At 43.8% G+C, this 20,451-nt stretch overlaps 1 protein-coding gene across 3 annotated transcripts in view; it reads left to right on the top strand.

Annotated features, from left to right (window-relative positions):
* The window catches only part of PIK3C2B (phosphatidylinositol-4-phosphate 3-kinase catalytic subunit type 2 beta), a 92,392-nt gene extending 74,195 nt beyond the window's left edge, over nucleotides 1–18,197 (top strand). For 2 of the 3 annotated variants that reach the window (XM_015422272.1, XM_015422270.1), the window contains exons 24-32: nucleotides 6,676–6,832; nucleotides 7,663–7,772; nucleotides 7,982–8,183; nucleotides 8,714–8,838; nucleotides 11,003–11,120; nucleotides 12,122–12,203; nucleotides 15,011–15,117; nucleotides 15,227–15,355; nucleotides 17,626–18,197. In XM_015422272.1, coding sequence (XP_015277758.1) covers nucleotides 6,676–6,832; nucleotides 7,663–7,772; nucleotides 7,982–8,183; nucleotides 8,714–8,838; nucleotides 11,003–11,120; nucleotides 12,122–12,203; nucleotides 15,011–15,117; nucleotides 15,227–15,355; nucleotides 17,626–17,814 — 1,219 coding nt within the window. In that variant the 3' untranslated portion in view covers nucleotides 17,815–18,197. The remainder of the gene's footprint in view (nucleotides 1–6,675; nucleotides 6,833–7,662; nucleotides 7,773–7,981; nucleotides 8,184–8,713; nucleotides 8,839–11,002; nucleotides 11,121–12,121; nucleotides 12,204–15,010; nucleotides 15,118–15,226; nucleotides 15,356–17,625) is intronic. The other variant, XM_015422271.1, reaches the window with a different exon arrangement.
* Nucleotides 18,198–20,451: the final 2,254 nt, after the last annotated feature.

Raw genomic sequence — 20,451 nt, 5'->3', positions numbered from 1 at the left:
TCTGCCACCATGGAGAGAGGATGTATTACAGCTTCACTAATATTTCTTCTACAGAATTGTATGTTTTTCCTACCAGTTTCCAATTATAATAATCCAGATGGCACTTTTAAAGAAGTGCCGCAGTTGCGGCACAAAAATGGCACAAAGTGATGAACACAACCAATGCCTCTTTACCCTGAAAGCGTGGCAAGAAAGGGCTCTTTGCCTCAAATCCGCTTTAAGGGAGCAGTCACTTGGGGTTCACAAAATGGTGGATTCTCCTCAAAAAAGGGCCAGGACTCCTTTAGTAGTCTTTGTGCCAGTACCAAAGTCAAAACCTGATACCAGAGGGGCGGCACAGACCCCAAGAGTGGCTTCTCAACTGCCTTATAAAGAAAGCAAAAAAGAAGTTGAAACACTCAACTTGACTGCTCGACCGCAACAGACCAGCTCGAACCTGAGGTTGAAACCACCTATCCAGGACCCGACAAAACACCAATGGTCCCTTTCTCCTTGAGGTCAATTGCAGATTTCCTCAACATCTCCAGGGTGTTGGAATGGCTCACCTCACCATCGATCGCCGTTATTGACTTGAACACGCACTTCAGTGTCTCCACATTGCTTGCCATCGGAGTCCCCTCCAGCCTGAAGATCTTGATCCCTTTGACGTCAAAGCCCTGACACTCAATGTCATCACCACTCCTCTGATGAAAGCAGAGCATGTTTTCAAAAACCTCATACTCCTTCCCCTTCTGTGGCCTCAAAAGAGTACCAGTTCTCAGATGAGGATGTGATTGAATTAATCACCCCTGGACAGAAGGAGTAATTCAACATCAGCCTCTGATGTGAATACTACTCAGACATCACAATGGAGCTCTCATCCACAGTGGTGTCCATTTCCTCAATGGTTTATGCCCCCATGGAACCAGTTCAGTCCTTCTTCCAACCCTAGGTGGCAACCACCTACTTGTCACGCCAGCTCTGTCACTAGATCACTGTCGTCTGAGAGCCATCGAACAACCCAGGACACTGTATACTCCTATGCAAATCCTGAGACCCAACCAGGCCAAGAATCAGAAAATGACTCAGAGTGAACTTCCATTCCCTCACCTGATGACACCGTGGGAGACCCTACACCTGTTTCTCCAACTGAAGATCTTAAGTTATATTCTGAACAACTTGTTAGAATGGTTAAGGCACTAGAGATTGAATACACATCTCCAGAACTGAGGGCTGTAGACCTGATTATGAATGTGCTGTACTCAACAAACCCAAATAGCCCTGCCAATGGTTAAAGGCATTCTCGAAATAACAAGAAACACATGGGCTAAACCAGCCTCCAGTCAAACCTCCACTAAGAAAGTGGAAAACGTGTAATAAGATTAGAGAGGAGGAACGAGAATTCCTATTTCAGCATCCTCCAGCCAGCTCATTGGTGACGGAAGTCCTCCCATCCAAGCAAAGAGCAGGACTGCATTCAGCCCCCCTTGACAAGAAGGGTCATAAATTAGACATCTTTGGGTGCAAGGTCTACACATCCCGGAGTCTTAGGTCTCTGCAAAGCTAATTTTAAGGCTCATGATCAGATCTATTTATGAAAATGAATGTCTCATTACATAGAGACACTCTCAGATGACAAGAAAAATCAGGCAAAGATTGTACAAGCAGAGGGGATAAAATTGGGAAAACAGGAACTCTGTGTGTCACACCATGTGACAGATGCATGCAGCCAAACTATGGCTACTGCAAAAGTTGTCATGTGGTTTGCAATGGTTATAAGATGTCATTCATGGTTAAGCATTTTGGCCTTCCCTCCAGACACTAGGGCCCATGTAGATCTTCCTTTTGAAGGGAAGACCCTCTTTAGTGAGCAGACAGATGTGGTGCTTGACAGGATCCGTAAGAACAGTTTGACAGCCAAGTCTCTGGGTATCAAGCCGGGAACTTTAAACCCAGGTACTTCCCCAGACACAACAACAGTATCAATTTAGGAAGTCGTACAGATTTCTACCCACCCAGAATCACCAACACTATCATACCCCCTTTAATTCCCAGAACCAACCTAGACGGCAACAGCCTAGGCAGAGGGGGTGACAGGGAGCACAATCTCCCAGATACTCATCATCTAAAGGAAGGGCACCCCAATGACTGGGTAGATTCCCACAGTTTTCTGATAAGCTTTCCTTGTTTGCACACCATTGGAGTTCAATTACACAAATAGTTTGTTTTGCATATAATAAAGTTTGGATACTTTCTAGAATTTAAACCCAGTCCTTATTGTATTGATTTTAGTCCCAAAGGGACTACTTCCAACTTGCTTCTACAGCAAGAGATTCAGCATTTCCTCCAAAAGGGAGTTATGCAGTTGGGACCCCCTCAGAAGAACATCTGTTTACAGATGCTTCTTTAAAAGGTTGAGGAGCTCACTGTGGTTCATTTTGTGTTAAGAAGAAGAGATTGAATTTATACCCTGCCCTTCACTACCCAAAGGAGTCTCAGGGCAGCTTACAAATGCCTTTCCCTTCCCCTCCCCACAACAGACACCCTGTGAGGTAGGTGGGGCTGAGAGAGCTCTGACAGAAACTGCTCTTTTTCAAGAACAGCTGTGCCAGAACTATGGCTTGCCCAAGGTCATCCAGCAGGTGCAAGTGGAGAAGTGGGGAATCAAACTCGGTTGTCCCAGATTAGAGTCCGTGCACTTAACCACTACACGAAACTGGCTTTGGTGTTAATGGGCACTGAAGTCCTGCTGAGTCAGGCCTCCACATTAATGTTTTAGAGCTTAGAGCCATTAGATATGCCCTTGCTTCCCTTTCAGTCATCATCCATGGAAAGATGCTGCTGCTGTCCATGGACAACATAGCGACCAAGCGTTACATCAACAAACAAGGGGGAATGGGCTCCCTCAGGTTATGCAAGGAGCCATGACTTCTATGGGATTGGACCATTCAGACCAAAACAGAGTTGATAGCCATATAGATAGCAGGATAAGACAACAAGGCTGTAACTAGAAACATAGATGTTTTGTATTGTATCTGATGTATTTTAATTGTTTTTGTTTGTATATTATATTTGATGGAACCTGCCCTGAGCCTGCTATGCGGGGAGAGCGGGATACAAATCCAATAAAATAAATAAAGTTAGCAGATCACCTAAGCAGAGACCCACTTTCAACATACGAGTGGTCCATACACATGAAATATTTACTCCCAATCTTTGAAACATGGGGTCACCCTCAGGTTTGCCTTGGCAGACAACACAAAATGCCAGTCCTTCTGCTTGAGAATGACCATGGACAACCGATCACTGGGAGACGCATTCCATCTGCTATGGTCCTACACCCTTTATTATGCTGCCCCACCCTTTACACTCCTCCACCGCATGGTGTTGAAACTGAAAACACTGTGTGTATATCATCTTTACTGTTTTTGCAACCGGAGTCATAAACAGCAAACCCTTGTCCCACAATAAACCTCGTTCCACAGGAAAACATGGAAGAATGTAAAGGTTGCTACTGCAAAAGTTGTCATGTGGTTTGACAACAGCTACTAGAAATGTTGCCACACGCAGGGTAGTTTGTCTTCATCTCTAAGCAACCAGGATGATTTTGCTTCTGGAGAGAGGAAGTCCTGATTAAGTAAAGGGGAGTCAGTTAATCTCTTAGAGCTGAAAATTTGGGACAATCAATATAATCCACAGATTCTATTTTACTGCTGCTGCAATTGCAAAGTCGATCTGAGTATGAAATCCCATTAAAACTTCCCGACATCACAGCTGAAGGTAGGGCCTTCAGGCGCGCTAGCATGAATGCCCTTCTAGACTTTGGAAGAACTATCTCAGATAAGTAGTTTGGCATTGTTGGAGGCTGAATGCCTACTGAAAATGTTGAACACACTCTGCAGGCTCTAATCGATGTGTTGTCATAGTCTCTCAAATGTCCTCTAATGAGCTGTAAAAATTCTTGTCTACTTGTGGTTTCGATCACATCATGGGTGATACCCAGACATAATCGTTTATGGTCCAATAATATGTCCCAATCACTTGTGTGGTGGTCCAGCTTGACTAGATTGAGGAGGTTTCGATCTGGGTTTGATTTTAGAGTCTCAATTTTCAAATTGAGTGTTCTTCCCCAGGCTTTTGCTTCATAAGACATCTCCCCAACTTCGGCTCTCAGGGCTATTCCAGACTCACACTGAGATGTTCCCAGAATATTGTGTAAGAGTTGCATGTATATTAATATCCCCCTTGTGGCCCAGGAGGACATGGTTCCCAACTTTGTGGAGCCTGGCCAAGGGCAGAAGAATAGCTCTACCATGAGCACAAGGCCTTCTCGCAGTGGGTCTGCCCATTACCACAACCTGGAGATGTTACATCTCAGTGCATGGTTAGTTTCACCATAGACCAATGGTCAGACAGGGTGGCGGAAGTTTTAGTGTCATCACACAAACCAGCTACCTGGATTTCGTATAAAGCTAAATGGCAATGTTTACTACATGGCCAATAGGAGAATTAGACCAGAGTCCTGTCCCTTATCAGAGATTTGACTACCTCCTTTCCTTGATAGATTTACGTCTATCCACCTCCTCCATCAACATACACCTAACAGCCATATCAGCCTTTCATATTGGGGTGGATTCTAAATCTGTGTTTTTAAATGCACTATCTAAAAGGTTCCTTAAAGGTGTCATTAACTTGTACCCACCAGTTAAACCCCCAGTCCTTCAGTGGAATCCTTCTCTTGTGTTATCTCAGTTCATATATAAACCTTTTGAACCCATGGCTTCATGTGATCTTTCCTTATTATCTTATAAAATGGCATTCTTAGTTGCAATAACGTCAGAATGCAGAGTGGGTGAGATTAGAGCGCTCAGGTTTGACCCACCATTTATTAGATTCCACAAGGATAAAGTAATTTTGAGGCCCAGTCTCGACTTTATTCCTGAAGTGGTTTCTCAATTTCACCTGTTTTAAGACATAATCCTTCCAGTCTTCTTCCCTGAACCTCAGTCCTTAGCAAAATAAGCAATGCACATGTTAGATGTGAGGAGAGCATTGATATTTTATTTAGATTGTACTTCAACATTCAGGAAAGATAACAACCTCTTTGTTTGCTTTAAAGACTCAAAGAAGAGGAAAGCAGTATCATCACAAACCCTGTCTAGATAGGTGACGATTGCAATTAAGATGTCATACACTAACAGTAGAGCAGGTTTGGAATGCCCATTTCCCCTAGAAGTGCATTCAACAAGGGCTCAAGCTTCCTCAGCAGGCTTTTGATGCAACCTCAACATCAGGGAGAGCTGCAGAGTAAATCTTCATTGACATTCATCAAACACTACTCCATCAAAGTAGATTTCAGGAGAGAGGCGGCTGTTGTGAAAGCAGTGTTCCAATCTCTGTTTCATTTACCAGCCCCACACCCACCTCCATGGTAAGGGAGCTTGCTAATCTCCCACGTGGGACTGCATAGAAGACAGGAAGATGAAAACATGGTTGTGCTTACCTGTAACTGATGTTCATCGAGTGTTTTCTGTGCAGGCAGAAATCCCTCCCTCCTTCCCCATTGTGGGCCATACAACTCCTTCTCAATCTCCACAGTGGTGGAAGGAGGACTAAGGTAAGAGTGCTGCTTCTGTCCCTTGTCATGTGATCATTTGGGTGGGAATGGAGCTTGAAGCTTTGCTGTGCCAAGGGGGGAGAGGGAGCACTCAGCTGTAGATTCCAGAAGCTTGTAGAAAACTCCTCTGCGGCAGATAGGGCTGCCAATTCCCCCCGGGGGGCGGATTTCCCCCCGCTTTGGAGGCCCAATTTCCGCCGCCGCGGAATCAGGCCCCGGGGGAAACCCCACCCCGGCGTGCACATGCTCAAGACGCCAAACGGGAGCCCCCCACCGCGAGGTAAGAATGATTTGGCAACCCTAGTGGCAGACCTGCTCTGAAGCAGTCCCATGTGTGCCTGCACAGAAAACACTTGATGAACATCAGTTACAGGTAAGTGTAACCATGTTTTCGGCTACTATAGTTAATGTGGGAGGCACATGAGCTATCTATTTGCATGGATACACTGGATTTCCTATTGTATAGTGCCTATTTTCTTATTGTACATGGAGTTTCAAGGTATATGCTAAATTTTACCTAAGGCGCTTACTGCCACATCTACTTACTTAAACCTGACAACTTTGCTCACATTTGTGTTTTGAAATTTCAGATGCTGTAGTATGCTAACAGCAGAATATTTTTCATAGAGTAGCCGGCCATGTTATTCTGCAGTACTACAGCTAGGTTCTAGTCCAGTAGCACCTTAGAGACCAACAAAATTTTTGGGGTATGAGCTTTGTCAGATATCTGACGGAGCTTTGACTCTTGAAAGGTTATACTGCAAAAAAAATGTGTTGGTCTCTAAGGGGCTCCTGGACTCGAATCTAGCAGAATATTTGGTGACCATACAAAAGTTCCAATATATGGATCTCTACATGTAAAGTGTCGTTTCTGATATGGCGGGAAACCTGTTGTTTTAAAACTTTTGGGTAGAGCATGCCACCCGTTCTATCATTCGACTGTCTGCTAATACGCTACAAAGCCCTTGTTCACTGAATGTAAAAGCCGTGGTACTTTATTCTCCTCTGTGAAATGTTTCGGGATTCTTTTGTACCTGGGATTGGCCATAATCTCATATATCTGCATTGCTTCCATACAGGGACCGAGCTCCATTTGTCTTCACATCGGATATGGCATATGTCATCAATGGTGGGGACAAGCCTTCCAGCCGTTTCCATGACTTTGTTGATCTCTGCTGCCAGGCCTACAACCTGATCCGCAAGCACACTCATCTCTTCATCAATCTGTTGGGCTTGGTGAGACACTCCATCCCCTTTTCTCTGTTCCCCATAGTTTTCAGCTGTTCTGCATCTGTCCAGTCAGGATCTTTTAAACACTTGCTTGAGCCCTGTATCACAGGATTGGTTGCTGGCTTTTGCAGTTAGGGGTTAGGGTGTTGTGCAGAAAGATACAGAGTGGTGGAAATGCATCTTGATCTGAAGAGCAGGGAACTGCTCTTGGCCTTCCAAGCCCGCAGTTCCTCCATTATGAAGCATCCCCTCTGTCTCTTGTGACTCAGCCCGTTGATTTAAACCTTCTCATCTGGCCTGAGTAGAGTATAAGATAAGTATTTATCTTGGTGAGGGGTAACTTCTCTTCCTGGCCAAAAGGAAAACAATTTTGGCTGCATGACTCTTCCGAAGAATGGGAAGAGCTTGGAGGAAGCAGGGAGGCTCACCTAAATGAATATGTGGCCACTGTTTCTCCTACCTTTTCTTCTACTATTGCACACCTTGGTGTGGGGTAAAACTCAAGTCCTGCACGCTACACTGGGTGGGAGGAGAAGGTAGGAGAAAGATGCCTGCTTGTTCTTGGCACCACAGAGCTTTGAAGGGGAGGCACTGTCCACTAATTAAAATCTGGATTGCTTATGCTATGGAAACTCCTCATGGCATGGGGCTCTCAAAAGGGTGCAGGATTCTTGGAAGATGCATCTTTCCTCCCCTCACTGTTCTCCCTGTGGGGTTTTTTTTTTGGGGGGGGAGTTTTTAAGAAGCCAGATTGCATGTGGTACATCTCAGGAACATGGGATGTACACAGCTTGAGTAATGGTGTGATGCTAATCTGGGGCTTGTTTGACACACAGATGCTATCCTGTGGGATCCCTGAGTTGTCTGACCTTGAGGACCTAAAGTATGTCTATGATGCACTGAGACCACAGGACTCTGAGGCCGATGCTACCACCTATTTCACCAGGTGAGAGGGTGCAAATATTAACCCTAATGGGTGGAAGGAAAAGTTATCAACCAATGAAATATCCCAAAGCTGCTTCCATAGGAAGATCTAGGGAAGCTTTGGTCTTCCAAGATTCTATATGACAGACTGTTGGGGCTTCTGAACATGTTGCTGTAGAACAGCCAATGCCTTGTCTATCTACAACTTGGACATTTCATACTGTGATGCAGGTTGATAGAGTCCAGTCTGGGCAGTGTAGCCACGAAGCTCAACTTCTTCATTCACAATCTGGCACAGATGAAATTCACAGCTTCAGACTCCCGGCCAACACTTTCCTTTGCTCCCCGTGTGCACACTATCAAGACATCTAGCCGGATCGTTGATGTCTTCCTGTGGCGTCATGAAAAAGTCTTCAATCCCAGCAAGGGCTATGTGAGTCCTGTCAGTAAATATTTTGGTGTAATCAGAGGATAGTGGGCAATGGGCAGTGGTTTAGCTCCTGCAATGTGTACACAAGGATCACATATATTTCCCATGTTTCCTCAAGCAGCCCTCTTTGACTCCAGTAAGGCTCATTCCCAGGGTCATGGCACCCATGTGGACTAATAGCCATGCAGGTTGGGAGGCTGCAGTGGCTAGGAGAAAATGAATGAAATTGTCTTCTGCTTCTTCCGTCAGTGCAGTTCCGCTCATGGAAGATGAAGGATTGACTTCGCCCATTTACCCTTTTCACTGCAGCTTCCCAACCCACACCCTTGGGAGTAAATTTTCCAAGGTCAGAATAATCTCTGGAGGGAGGGGAACATGGGAAGATCTGCAGTTGTTAGCACCTTCCAATGATGGGTCAATGGACTGGAGTTTGAGATGGTCCTAGAAGTCAAAGATGACAGTTTGTGCCTCTTGTGGATCAACATTCTTGGGATCTGCAGTTGGACTTCAAGGATACTTTCCCTGCCTTACAGATATACATTGTGAAAGTGAAACGGGAGAACCCCTCTGAGATCACCTACATCCAGCGCACTTTTGAGGAGTTCCAGGAGTTGCATAACAAACTGCGCCTCATAGTTCCTTCCTCTCTTTTACCCAGGTTAGCTCCATTGGTTTACAAGACTCCTTTTCCATTTGTGCTTCTATTACTGAGTGTAGAATCAGTATACACATTTGTGCATTTGATTATACACGTGTAAAGGTCTCTTCCTGGGCACTTCCTCTGCTCTGTGCTTTCTTGCTTTTGTCTAATAAAGTAAGTTTCTCTTTGGCAAGCCGTGTGTGTGTGTGTGTGTGTGTGTGTGTGTGTGGTTTACTCACAATAAGACCTCCGTATTTGGGGGTCAGGAAATAAGCTCCTCCACTAGTCAGATTGGGCAGAAATCCAAAAGCTTTATTTTCTTTTGTGTTATGTGGTTTGCTTGGTATTTGCTCTGCATGCATTCCCATGGTATATACCTGGCTTTGATGCATTCTGCACCACTATAGCTTGATGCTGAGTCTTCACACTTCAAGAGGTGATTGGAGAAAACCTGTTCTTGGCTTATATCCACATACTCAGGCCAAGGCTTATTGCTTCCATGATTTGTACCTTTGAGCAGAAAGAAACACTTCTTATTAACATGCAGTGAACTATTTGCATCACAAGCTGTCCTGCCGTAGTAAAGCCTCCCTACAGTCTTTCAGTAGAAAGCACCATGAATGAGTAACCTTTTAATCTGCTGGTCAGGTATAAATATATGTACATTTATCTATACTCTACCTTTCTCCCCATTGGGGACCCAAAAAGGCTTCCATTGTTCTCCTCTCCTCCGTTTTAGCCTGAGAGTGTGACAGGCCCAGCAAACTTTCATGACAGAGTGGAGATTCAAACCTGGGTCTCCCAGATCCTAGTCTGACTCTGTACCCACTATGTCATGCTGGCTGTCTAGTACAGAGGTGTCGAACTCATTTGTTAGGAGGGCCAGATTTGACATAAATGTCACTTTGTTGGGCCCGGACATGCATGTCATAAAATGTAACATGGGGTACCGGAGATATAAAATTTATAAAGGTGATTTCAGTAGCAGATGAATGACAATAGCAGGCTTGATTGAGTTAGGTATGATATGCAGAGGGGTAGTAGGTGTGGAGACACCAGCATTGGTAATTAGACAGGAAACCTAGGTCTCTATTCCATCCAGGAGGATTCAGTCCAGGAGGATGCAAAGAATAAATGGACATACATCTGACATTAGAAACCACAACATTTAGTTGCTGACCTAAGAGTAGCTGTGTTCTTACAAAGGAATTTCAAAGTGAGATTAGAAAGCGAGGCTGCTGAATTGCAATTGATAATAAAGCTCAAGACAATGCATCCTCCTGGAATGAGTTGTGAGCTAGTTTACCTGTCACATTACCAATGTGTGCTATTATCATTGGCATCTGAAATCACTCTACTCTCCAAGATATAAGGACCAATCCAAGTGTTCTAATTCCTAATCAAGCTCTTTTTGGGGGGCGAAATCCAGATAGGAACAGAGAAATCCATTTAAAAAACAAAAAACAACTTTTCAGAATAAACCAAAATAATTTCCTCAAAGTACATTGGGCTTGTCAGAAGAACCCACCCACCAATTCCTTCCCTCCCTCCCAAGAAGTATGCTTGCACATAAAAACTTATACCTGGAATAAAATGGGATTCCAACTTTGTTTTCTCTCTCTTCAACCCTCCCTCCCCAAAAGAGGCGAAGAAGCCCTGGAGAAGGAAACAGAAGCTGTGTGCGTGCATGTGCGCATGCATGTAAGGAAGGGGGCTTGTCTTTGTATCTCTCCAGCAGGAAGCAGCCATGGAGCTCTGTGTGTGTGAGAGAGAGAGAGAGCGCAAGGGAAGGGGTGAGGGAGGCAAGACGCAGGAAGCAAAAAACCACTGAGAGAACTGGGAAAAAGCAAGCTCCAGTGCGGCTGCAGCAGCAGCCCTGGGAAAGGAAGCAGGAGAAGGAAGTTGCTCAGGGGCCAGATTTGAGCCCTCTGCAGGCTGTATCTAACAAATGGGCTGCATGTTTGACACCTCTGGTCTAGAATGTGAATAAGAAGTGGTTTGCATTTAAACTGGCAAAGAATGATATTGATTGTAGTTCACATACTACAATGTGATAAGATTGAGCCTTCTAAAATTAATTTGTGCAGAACACCATTGCAGGGAACAGGGAGCTTTTTCTTTTATGGTTGTGGTTTATGCTTATGTCTCTTATTCCCCCCCCCCAAACCCCACAATTTCCCAGCTTTCCCAGCAGGTTTGTGATTGGACGCTCACGAGGGGAGGCAGTTGCAGAAAAGAGGAAAGAAGAACTGAATGGCTACATCTGGAATCTACTCCGTGCTGCCCCTGAAGTGGCTGAGGTATGAACAGTCCCTTGCGGTGGGAAAGGGAAATGATGATGATGTAAGCAAGACCAAAAATAACTTGTATGAAAGGGCTGCAATGTATACTGGAGTGTCATTTGTTCTTTTCTACAAATGTCTGTTTCTGCAGTTCTGTTAACACTTGAAATGCTGCTTAAGGTAACCTTGATGATACAAACATAAGGTGCATTCCCCTTCCTTTTCCAGTTTTAAATCTGGGAGCCTCATTTTAATTTTTGGAGAATATCCAGAGCACAAGAGGCAGGAGAACTTGTGTGACAGCGACAGCAAGCTGAGAGCAGCACTATCCCTGCTGGGAATTTGGCAACTAGATTACCCATCATTTGACTTTGCTTTCCCATTCATATAATGGGAGGACATAATCCTTAACTTTTGGACCAATATATGATTATTGTGCATAATCATAACCATTTTATGTAGTAAGGAGCTTTAGGATTCTCCAGCCCCAAAAATGTATTCGCTTATTATGAGCTGATTATCATGCAATTATCATGCTGATTATTATGTAGAGATAACATACCCAACCAAAGCATCATTTGACATGATGAAGTGGCAGGGCTGCGATGTCCTGCTGGCAGCAGGGCATCCCTTGTCACCAGCAGACACTTCCCTGCTACCACTCAGGGAGGAAATCACAGGAAAAATCATGGGGGAAGAATGTTGGCAGTGTCCCCACATGCTTACGTCACTCCCGGTGTGCCCAGAAGTGATGTCAGTGTGTTACTGGGGGATGCCGGTTATGTTCTTATTACATTTTGCCCAAATGCCGGAGCACCCCTGGCGACATGCTGATGTCAGGTCTGGGCACACAGGGAGTGACCTCACTGTGTTGCTGGGAAGGGTCCCAACCGCTAGTAAGTCCCCCTGCCAGTTACCAGGCCCTGCCTGGCAACCCTGTATTGTGGTGATCAGAAGTGAATGACTTATGATTAGAAAAGTAAAATTGTATCTGACCTAATAATCTGCTTTTTTTGCAGTCTGATCTGCTGTATACATTTTTTCACCCCCTTCCAAGGGATGACGTGGCTGCAGGCACCAACCCAGCTCCAAAGCCTGCAGGTAAACATCTGTCTTAACTTGTTTTAACTCATCCTTTCTCCAAGAAGCTCAGGGAAGCATACGGGGTCCTCTCCTCTCCATCTTACCCTCACAGCGACCAGCATGTGGGTTAGGTTAGGCTGAGAGGGACTGGCCCAGGGCCACCCCATAAGCTCAAGTGGTAGAGTAAGGATTTGTACATGGGACGTGGGACTTCTCTCTCCTAGTCAAGCACACTAAGCACACCACCACACTAGTTCTGTGTTGAGAAATGATACAGCCTTTGCATCTGGATCAGTACTGGGGGTAGGGAAGGAAAGCCAAGGCTCTTGCACAGCACACCTCAGTGTGAAATCAATATATCTAATTCTCAACATAGCCAAATTTGTGGATACTTAAATCCAGAGACTGGAGTCCTGAACAGACATAACAGATCTTTGTATAGACCTGGGAAAAGTCCTGGGTTGGCAGACAAATAGGAAACCTGGAAAAGTCCATTGATAAAAGCAACTTGTGTATCTTTAAGAAATTGTAAGACAAATAGGAAACCTGGAAAAGTCCATTGATAAAAGCAACATGTGTATCTTTAAGAAACCTCTGAGATCAGTGGCCATTGTGGGAGACTTGGTTTCTGTAAGTAAAAAGGAGGGCGAGAGGGCAGGGCCTTTTCCAGAGCTGTTTGGGCCTTTGAGAGAGGACTCATTGAGCCAGCCTGGCAGCAACAACCAAGCAACTTAATACCTCCCAGCTTGCATGACTCACCTGCTTCCTACAGTTCACCAGCAGCCAGTTCAGTGCCAATGTGTGTAATGAGTCCCCACTGTGGAGAAAGAAAAGTTACTAATGAAGTACATAAGTTTTAAATACTGGGTTCAAGATGTATTGCAGTGTACAGTTCTATTTTATTAAGTGACTAGCAGTAAAGCCCGTTGTGAAAGCAATACAACGGGATCTAGAAAGAGGCTCTGGGGCCACACCCAAACACACCCAACTCCCAAGGATAGGCTATTTACATAACATTAGTTCCTCATTAGTCACCTCCAGAGTCCTCGTGGGCTATTGTTCTAGAGCCCCAAACTCAGCCAGTCTCTGGTAGATAGTCCTGGAATGTTCCAGACCTAATACATAACACCAAGTAATAAATATATCTGAAGATGAAAGATATATAAAAGGAAGGTTGGTTGGTGGGTGAGAGGACAGAAGGAAGCAGGGAAAGGCGAGAAAGGAAAGAGGGAATAGTATGGAGAGGGGGATACAGAGAAAAGTGAGGTGCCCCAATAAGTCCTTGCAGGTTCTCCTCCCGGAAACAATTGGGCCCAGCCTGACAGCTGGCACCGTGCAACTGGCCATAGTTTTCATAGGTGGAGGGTCCAAGGGGTGTGAAGGAGGGAAAGCTGAAGATGGTGGGAGAGATAAATATAGGTTAGCTGGTAGGTGGGAAGGAAAGAAAGAAAGAAGCCGGAAAAGAAGGGAGGCTATGGAGACTTTGGGGAAAAGAAAAATGAAACAGTGGAGGGGAGGGAAGTGAGATGCCCCTGCAAGTCCTTGCGGGTCCCTCACTTGGCTGTCATAATACCAATCTGGTATGTTTGGAAACATAACTGAAAGTGTTGGTCACATAAAACAATCTGCTGCTGCTTCCTAAAGAGAGCATTTTAATTGGGGCTTATGTATTTTGTGCGCATGATGGAAAGTTAAATAATCTCTAGTTCCAGCTCCTGCCAACCTAGCAGTTCGAAAGCAAGAAATTGCAAGTAGATAAATAGGTACCACTTCGATGGGAAGGTAACAGCGTTCCGTGCGCCTTGGTGTTTAGTCATGTTGGCCACATGACCACGGAAATGTCTTCGGACAGCGCTGGCTCTTCGGCTTTGAAATGGAGATGAGCACCGCAACTCTAGAGTCGGATTCGACTGGCTTTCGAGCAAGGGAACCTTTACCTTTACCTTATGTATTTTTAAGTAATTGACATCAGGTTTTGAGTGGTGCGGTAGGACAAATCTTAACGTATGTCACACATTTATAGGACAGAAGACAGATGGAATATCGGCTAAATGGGAGATGAATGAGGTGTGTGGTGGGGATGATTAGAAAGATAAAGTGTGCAAACTTTATGAAAATGGGTACAAATTGCTCTGACCTGGGTATTGCAGCCACCTTTCTCTGTGTGCCTAGAAATACTATTTTGTTCTGCCAAAACTGCAGACTGTTCACAAAACCAAAATAGGACCCACGGTAAGTAGGAAATACGAAAAAACAGCAAATATCATGCTACAGACAATTATAAAATATCTCAATTTTTATATATATTTTGTTTTATATTTTTACAATTTATTCACCATATATTATTTATCATATAAGCCTTAATACATAGAAAGAATCATATATCAAAACATCTAAATATCGTCTCTTAATATATCACAAAAGATATTGCAGAACCCCTTTATTAATATCAGTTCTCCTTAATTATACAAAAGTTTTAAGAGGGAGGAGTCCTTTAAGTCTATTTTGAATAAGTGCTCAGTCTTCCTCCAACAGAGGTCCAGATATCCTCCTGTTTCAGTGTCTTCCTCAGGGAGTTCAACAGATATTTCCAAGCACAAGGTTGCCAAATACCAAAATATTTATCCAAATTTTTCAATGAACGCTGCAAAAAGTCTCTTAGTGAGCTCAAAGCTTCCTCCGAAGTGAAAAGCACGTACTTAAGGCTTATATGATAAATAATATATGGTGAATAAATTGTAAAAATATAAAACAAAAAATATACAAATTATTTGAGATATTTTATAATCATCTGTAAAACTGCAGACTGTTCATTTTCTCCCTAGATGCCACATGGTCCCAGCCTGTTGGGAAGATGGGTGGAGAAGTGAAGCTGTCAATCTCCTACAAGAACAACAAGCTCTTTATCATGGTGATGCACATCCGAGGTCTGGTAAGTGCTGGGCTGTGACTATCCAAGTTGGCCAGACTTATTTCATGTTTGCAATCTTGTGTGATGAAAACAACCTGCGGCCAGGAATGGCATCCTCTTTCTTTTTCAGCAGCCTCTTCAGGATGGCAGTGACCCTGACCCTTATGTCAAGATCTATCTTCTGCCTGATCCCCAGAAAACTACCAAGAGGAAAACTAAAGTTGCTCGAAAAACCTGCAACCCAACTTACAATGAAATGGTACATTCCTGCATGCCTTGCCTCAGTGGGCTGAGGCAGGGACTGATACAGACTTGATAAAAACAGGCAGATGCTCAAGCAGTTAGAAGTTCTCAACTTTGTGTTGGCGTTTGAAAATGTAGGCAACTGGCTGAGATTATTCCCCTTTCCCCCTGCCTTCTATATGTTTTGTTATGTTTAGAGAATGAATTGATTCCATAAATATTTGCTGGTAGGTTTGCCCAGGTCAGAGCAAAATTTGTCAGTGTTTTATAAAAGAAGCAAATATATCTGGAAATATATCTTTAGCCATCATGGGTTAGGACAGAGGCAAAGCTGGTCACAGGGAAATCTGGGCAGAGGACTGGTGCCCACAGCATTTGTTCTTTATATTTGCTATTGAGAGGGAGCATATTGTATTTAGATAGTAGCAAACCTAACTGTACCCAGCAGCTGGAGCAGGAAGGTACAGCACTTTGAACTCAGGCCTAATCACTTGAATTTCCAGCCTGCTAAAGCTGATTTAACCCCATTATATACAGGTGGAGAATGCCAAGGCAGCTATAATGCATGCACTGTAAAGTATAGAAGGATCCTTTGTTAAGAAGAATCTTTGTCTCCCTCCCCAGTTTGAGCATGCCCCTCTACTTGTGCACTGTATCCACCAGTGTGAGGCAATCAAGCAAAGTGACTCCAGGGAAATTCATTTATCCCTCCCGAATTTCCTAGTATAAAAGTTTAAAGTAACTATAGCCCACCTCTAATGAAATAATGGGACTAACAGAAATAGCCACCCCCACCCCGGTTATACTCCTTTGCCTTTTAATAGCACAGAAATTAAGAAAGTGAAGGTTTTTCTGGCATAGAGGAGATAGAAAATGCTTCACCTATTTCATTTCTTTATGATAGACACAGGCTGAGAAAAACTCTACCCCAGTTTAAGAGATTCATTGCACTCATCAGAGTAAACCAAGGACAGTTGCTATCAAACAATTTCACAAAAATTTCAACAGATTTTTGTCATAAAAGATCCAACCACTGTAAAAGTGAAGGCACGTTTCAAGTTAGTGCTTTTCAAAGACTATAAGAGATTTTCTGTTATATCTTTCAGCAACCACCATTTTGCTGCAGAATTGGCTGTATGGAGAATTTGTTTCTGCTTAATCATGAAAGAATAACCATTCAAAATGTGTGAGAACTACAGTACAGTAAAAGCTTTGCTATCCAGCACACATCACATACGTAAGCTAGTTGCTTTACCCCACCCTACCCACAGAAGAATCTGCAGCAAACAAACTCCACTTGATTGGGAATGCTTTGGCAACAGCACCCATGCTTGGCAGGACCATTCCCATTAAGCCACAAGGACATCCTACGTGGCAGGTGGACAGGTGAGCCAGCTTCCTGGGAGTCCTCCAGCAGGGCTAGCTCCTGCCAGCTTGAGGCAGACTAAAGGGGAGGAAAGCACCCAAGCAGTGCCAGCTGTCAGAAACGCAACACCAGCCAGAGGCATCAAGCTGGCTGGATGGGGAGTGGGGTGTGCACATGCCCAAAGATGCAGTGGTATGGGAGCTAAGGGAGGAGCTTATCCTCTGAGCAGTGCTGGTTAACTGAACATTTTTGGACAGTCAAGTGCTGGATAACAAAGCTTTTACTGTAGTTTAATCTTTTTACCGATAGAAGTTTCTTGAAAGACTTTTAAAACTATTTGATAGCTGCTATTCTTGGTTTCCCATGGCAGATAATGCTTACCTGGAGCTACAAGTTGGAAAAATATAGTGTTGTGTTAAGGTACATCTGTATAATTCAAGAGTGTCCTAAATAATTTGGAACAGATATTCTGCTTTGGTGGCCTGAGAGACCAACTACACAATATACATCCTATGTCCAGTCAACAGACATGGTTTGAGAGTTCCTATGATTAGAATTTGGTTCCCATGTGCACTGGGGCCCCGTCTGGATTGGAGGGATGGGGAAAGTGGTTTAAGCCCCCGCTCCCTTCATGCTATGTGTTAAGATTCCCCAGCAAGGCAAGTAGTGGATCTCTGGAGCTGTGTCAGGTCACGAAAACAGCTCCCTTTTCCCATACACTATGGTCCCAATCCACAAACAGTGCCACGCACTTAAGAAGCAAGTTCTGAATACTGAACTTTCAGACCACATCTGTCAACTGGATCAGGAGACACACCCAGGAACAATGTATTGTGTAGTCATGTTGTTGGCAGCTGCTTATTTGAGCCTTCCAAAAAAAGGCAGTCAACTTCCACCCTGACACCTTCTGTATCTTGCAGCTTATTTATGATGGGATTCCAAAAGGAGACCTCCACCAGCGGGAGCTGCGTCTCAGTGTCCTGAGTGAAGAGGGCTTCTGGGAGAACATCCTCCTTGGGGAGGTCATTATCAGACTACGGGACCTGGATCTGACACGGGAGAAGATGGGCTGGTTTGAGTTGGGCTCTAGGAGCCACGGGACCATGTGAGGAACAGAGGCAGCAACAGCGGATTTGGAACCACTCTGGCTCCACGGGAGTCCCTGGGAATTGGTGCACGTTCCAGGAGTTGTATCCTGGTATATCTGAAAGTTTCCTGCAAATAAGAAGGATGGATATATAGTTTCTTTGCAAATGAAGGGTTAATTTCCTGTGGAGAGTGAGCATTTGGGGTTGAGCCATGATGGGAAATCCTATTATGACTTGAAATGGCTGCCGTAGACTTGTCGTTTTATACATTTACCTTGTGTCAAGGGAGCAATGAATTATAGTGTGGGGGGGAATATTAGGGGGTCTTTTTCTTTGGGGATATTTTAATTTTTAAAAAAGTAAAAAAATAATTTGAGTCCAGATAGGACATAAGACCTTGCAGGGTGGGGGCTATATTGTCAATGAGGTTCTTACTGGACTTTCTCAAAGGTTGTGTTTTTTAATTTTTTTTAAAGGAATGTGTGCATAAGAACTTGGGTGAAGGCAAGTGGGTGGGGGGAGGGGAAAGACACTTTGGGTGGGTATGAATGGTATATTAAACCCTTATCTCTGGGACAGGAGCTGGTGTGCTCCAACTTAAGCCATCTTGGAGAATTTGCTTCCAAAGGAGAGCTGTGTAATTTGTACGTGTAGAGCTTACAATTCCTGATTTTCTGCTAGGAGATGTAACCTAGGAAACATGCTGTCTTGCGCTAACATCTGCACTTGTCTCTTAGAGGCAGAAGGCGACCATGTTACTCTTGATTCCAAACATCTACCAGCAAAGGCCTTGACCACAGCAAGCAGCTGGCAGCTGTGTTACTTCCATGTTCTTTGCTTGCTGAACTGAAGTGTTTCTCATGTTGTTGTTTTTCCCAGTCAGTTAGAGGGACTGGATCTGCTTGATGGGATGAGTTGCACTAAATCTTGGAAGGAAATACATTGCATGGATGCAAGCAGAAAACATTGTTCTTACCCTTCCTAGACAGTTAATTAGCATAAGCACCGTTGATAGAAGTTGGTCTTCTGTGTTGTAGGCTACCTAATTCTATTGGCTTAAACACAGATTACACTAGTTTTAAACACCATAGGCTCTTCTTCCAAGATGGTGGATTGGAGGCAAGAGGCAAAAGACAAACTTGTAGAACAGGGTTGTCAGATCCCAAGGTGGAGGCAGGGGTCCGCCATGGCCAGGCCCCACCTCCCTGCTGCCAATCAGCTGGCTGGCAGGGGGAACTTACCCTGAAAAAGAGGGAGAAATATATGACATGCAGTGATATGTCTACGTCACTGCTTACATGACCTGGAAGTGATGTCATCACATTTGGGACGTTGGGGCGACACTCAATGGTAGAAGCCAAATTTACCGTAGACTTTTACCATAGGAGGGACCTGGCAACCCTGTTGTAGGATGATTAGCTTAAAGGTTGCTAGGCATTTGTCACTAAACACCACTGATTTCTTAAACCTTTGTATACGCCCATTGAATTACAGGAGCTCCTGTAGAACAGGTGGTTCTTATGTATTCTTTCTCCTTTCTTTTGAAAAGAGAAACTTTTGTAGAAAATAAACTGTTTCCCAATGGGTGGGGAAACTACAAGCTTTTAAGCCTGTTCTCTTTTACAATTATATAAAGACCAGATTTTAGGAACCTCTCAATTATATTTGCCTCCTTGTATGAAAGAGACAATACTTCAGAAGAGGAGGGGGGAGAGTGTTTCCACATCCCAGGCAGAAGCCTTGCAACTGTGGGCCTAGTCCACTGCCCAAGAACCTATCATTTTCTCCCTCTTGATGAGCTGTTCACAGTAGAAACACCTTAAATCAATGGAATGCTTCTCAGGATCGATAGTACGATCTTGTAAAGATTTTTTGTATTTAACAGGTGACCACTTTGGAAATTAGATGAGTTTAGAGGAAGGACTGTTTCAACCCCTTCCCAGATCGAGGCTCATTTTAAGGTGCCATTTTATTAATCTCTATATTGCTGCAGGGAGACTTCAGAAAGCCACAAGTGAGGGTGTTGGCCTTGTTCATTGATTCTGTAACCTGGCCTGTAGGAAGGCAGGTAAAGGAAAGGACCTTATAGGTATATGCATCTTTTTCAATTGTAAAATGGTGGAATTAAAAAATAATAATAAAAGGAAATGGAATTCAGTAGAAACTGTGTTGTGCATTTTCTGCAGCAAGAGAGTTAAAAATCCAAAATGAAATTGATAAGCTTCAAAATATATTCCTTATAGACACAGCAACCTAAAATTTGGACTAAATGATGAAGCAGTATGTTTGTAAATATAAATATCAGGAGGAAATCCGGAACTGAATTAGAGTTTGCTTTGTCTTTCACACCCTGTTTACCTCTTCTTTATAATGAGAAGCCTCTTAATAACAACCACACCAGCACCCCTTTGTCCATACAGGTATCAAATCAAATTATAAAGGCTGAAAAGGGAGAATTCAGTGAATAAGCAAAAAGAGAGAGATTTTTTAGCCTGGGAGCATCCCACAGTATCTAGTATGCAGGAAGAGGTACATAGGAAGAATGTATAGTTGCCACTGATAGTTTATTCACATTAGAGAGCTGTTAACATACTCAAGTCTATCTAATTACATACCATAACCTTTTCAATGCAGATTACATTGAACATAAGAACATAA

Source organism: Gekko japonicus, unplaced genomic scaffold (assembly GCF_001447785.1).
Source record: "Gekko japonicus isolate JY-2015 unplaced genomic scaffold, Gekko_japonicus_V1.1 scaffold546, whole genome shotgun sequence".
NCBI lineage: Eukaryota > Metazoa > Chordata > Lepidosauria > Squamata > Gekkonidae > Gekko > Gekko japonicus.
Note: the sequence above shows the minus strand (reverse complement) of the source record. Positions and strands in the feature narration are given on the sequence as shown.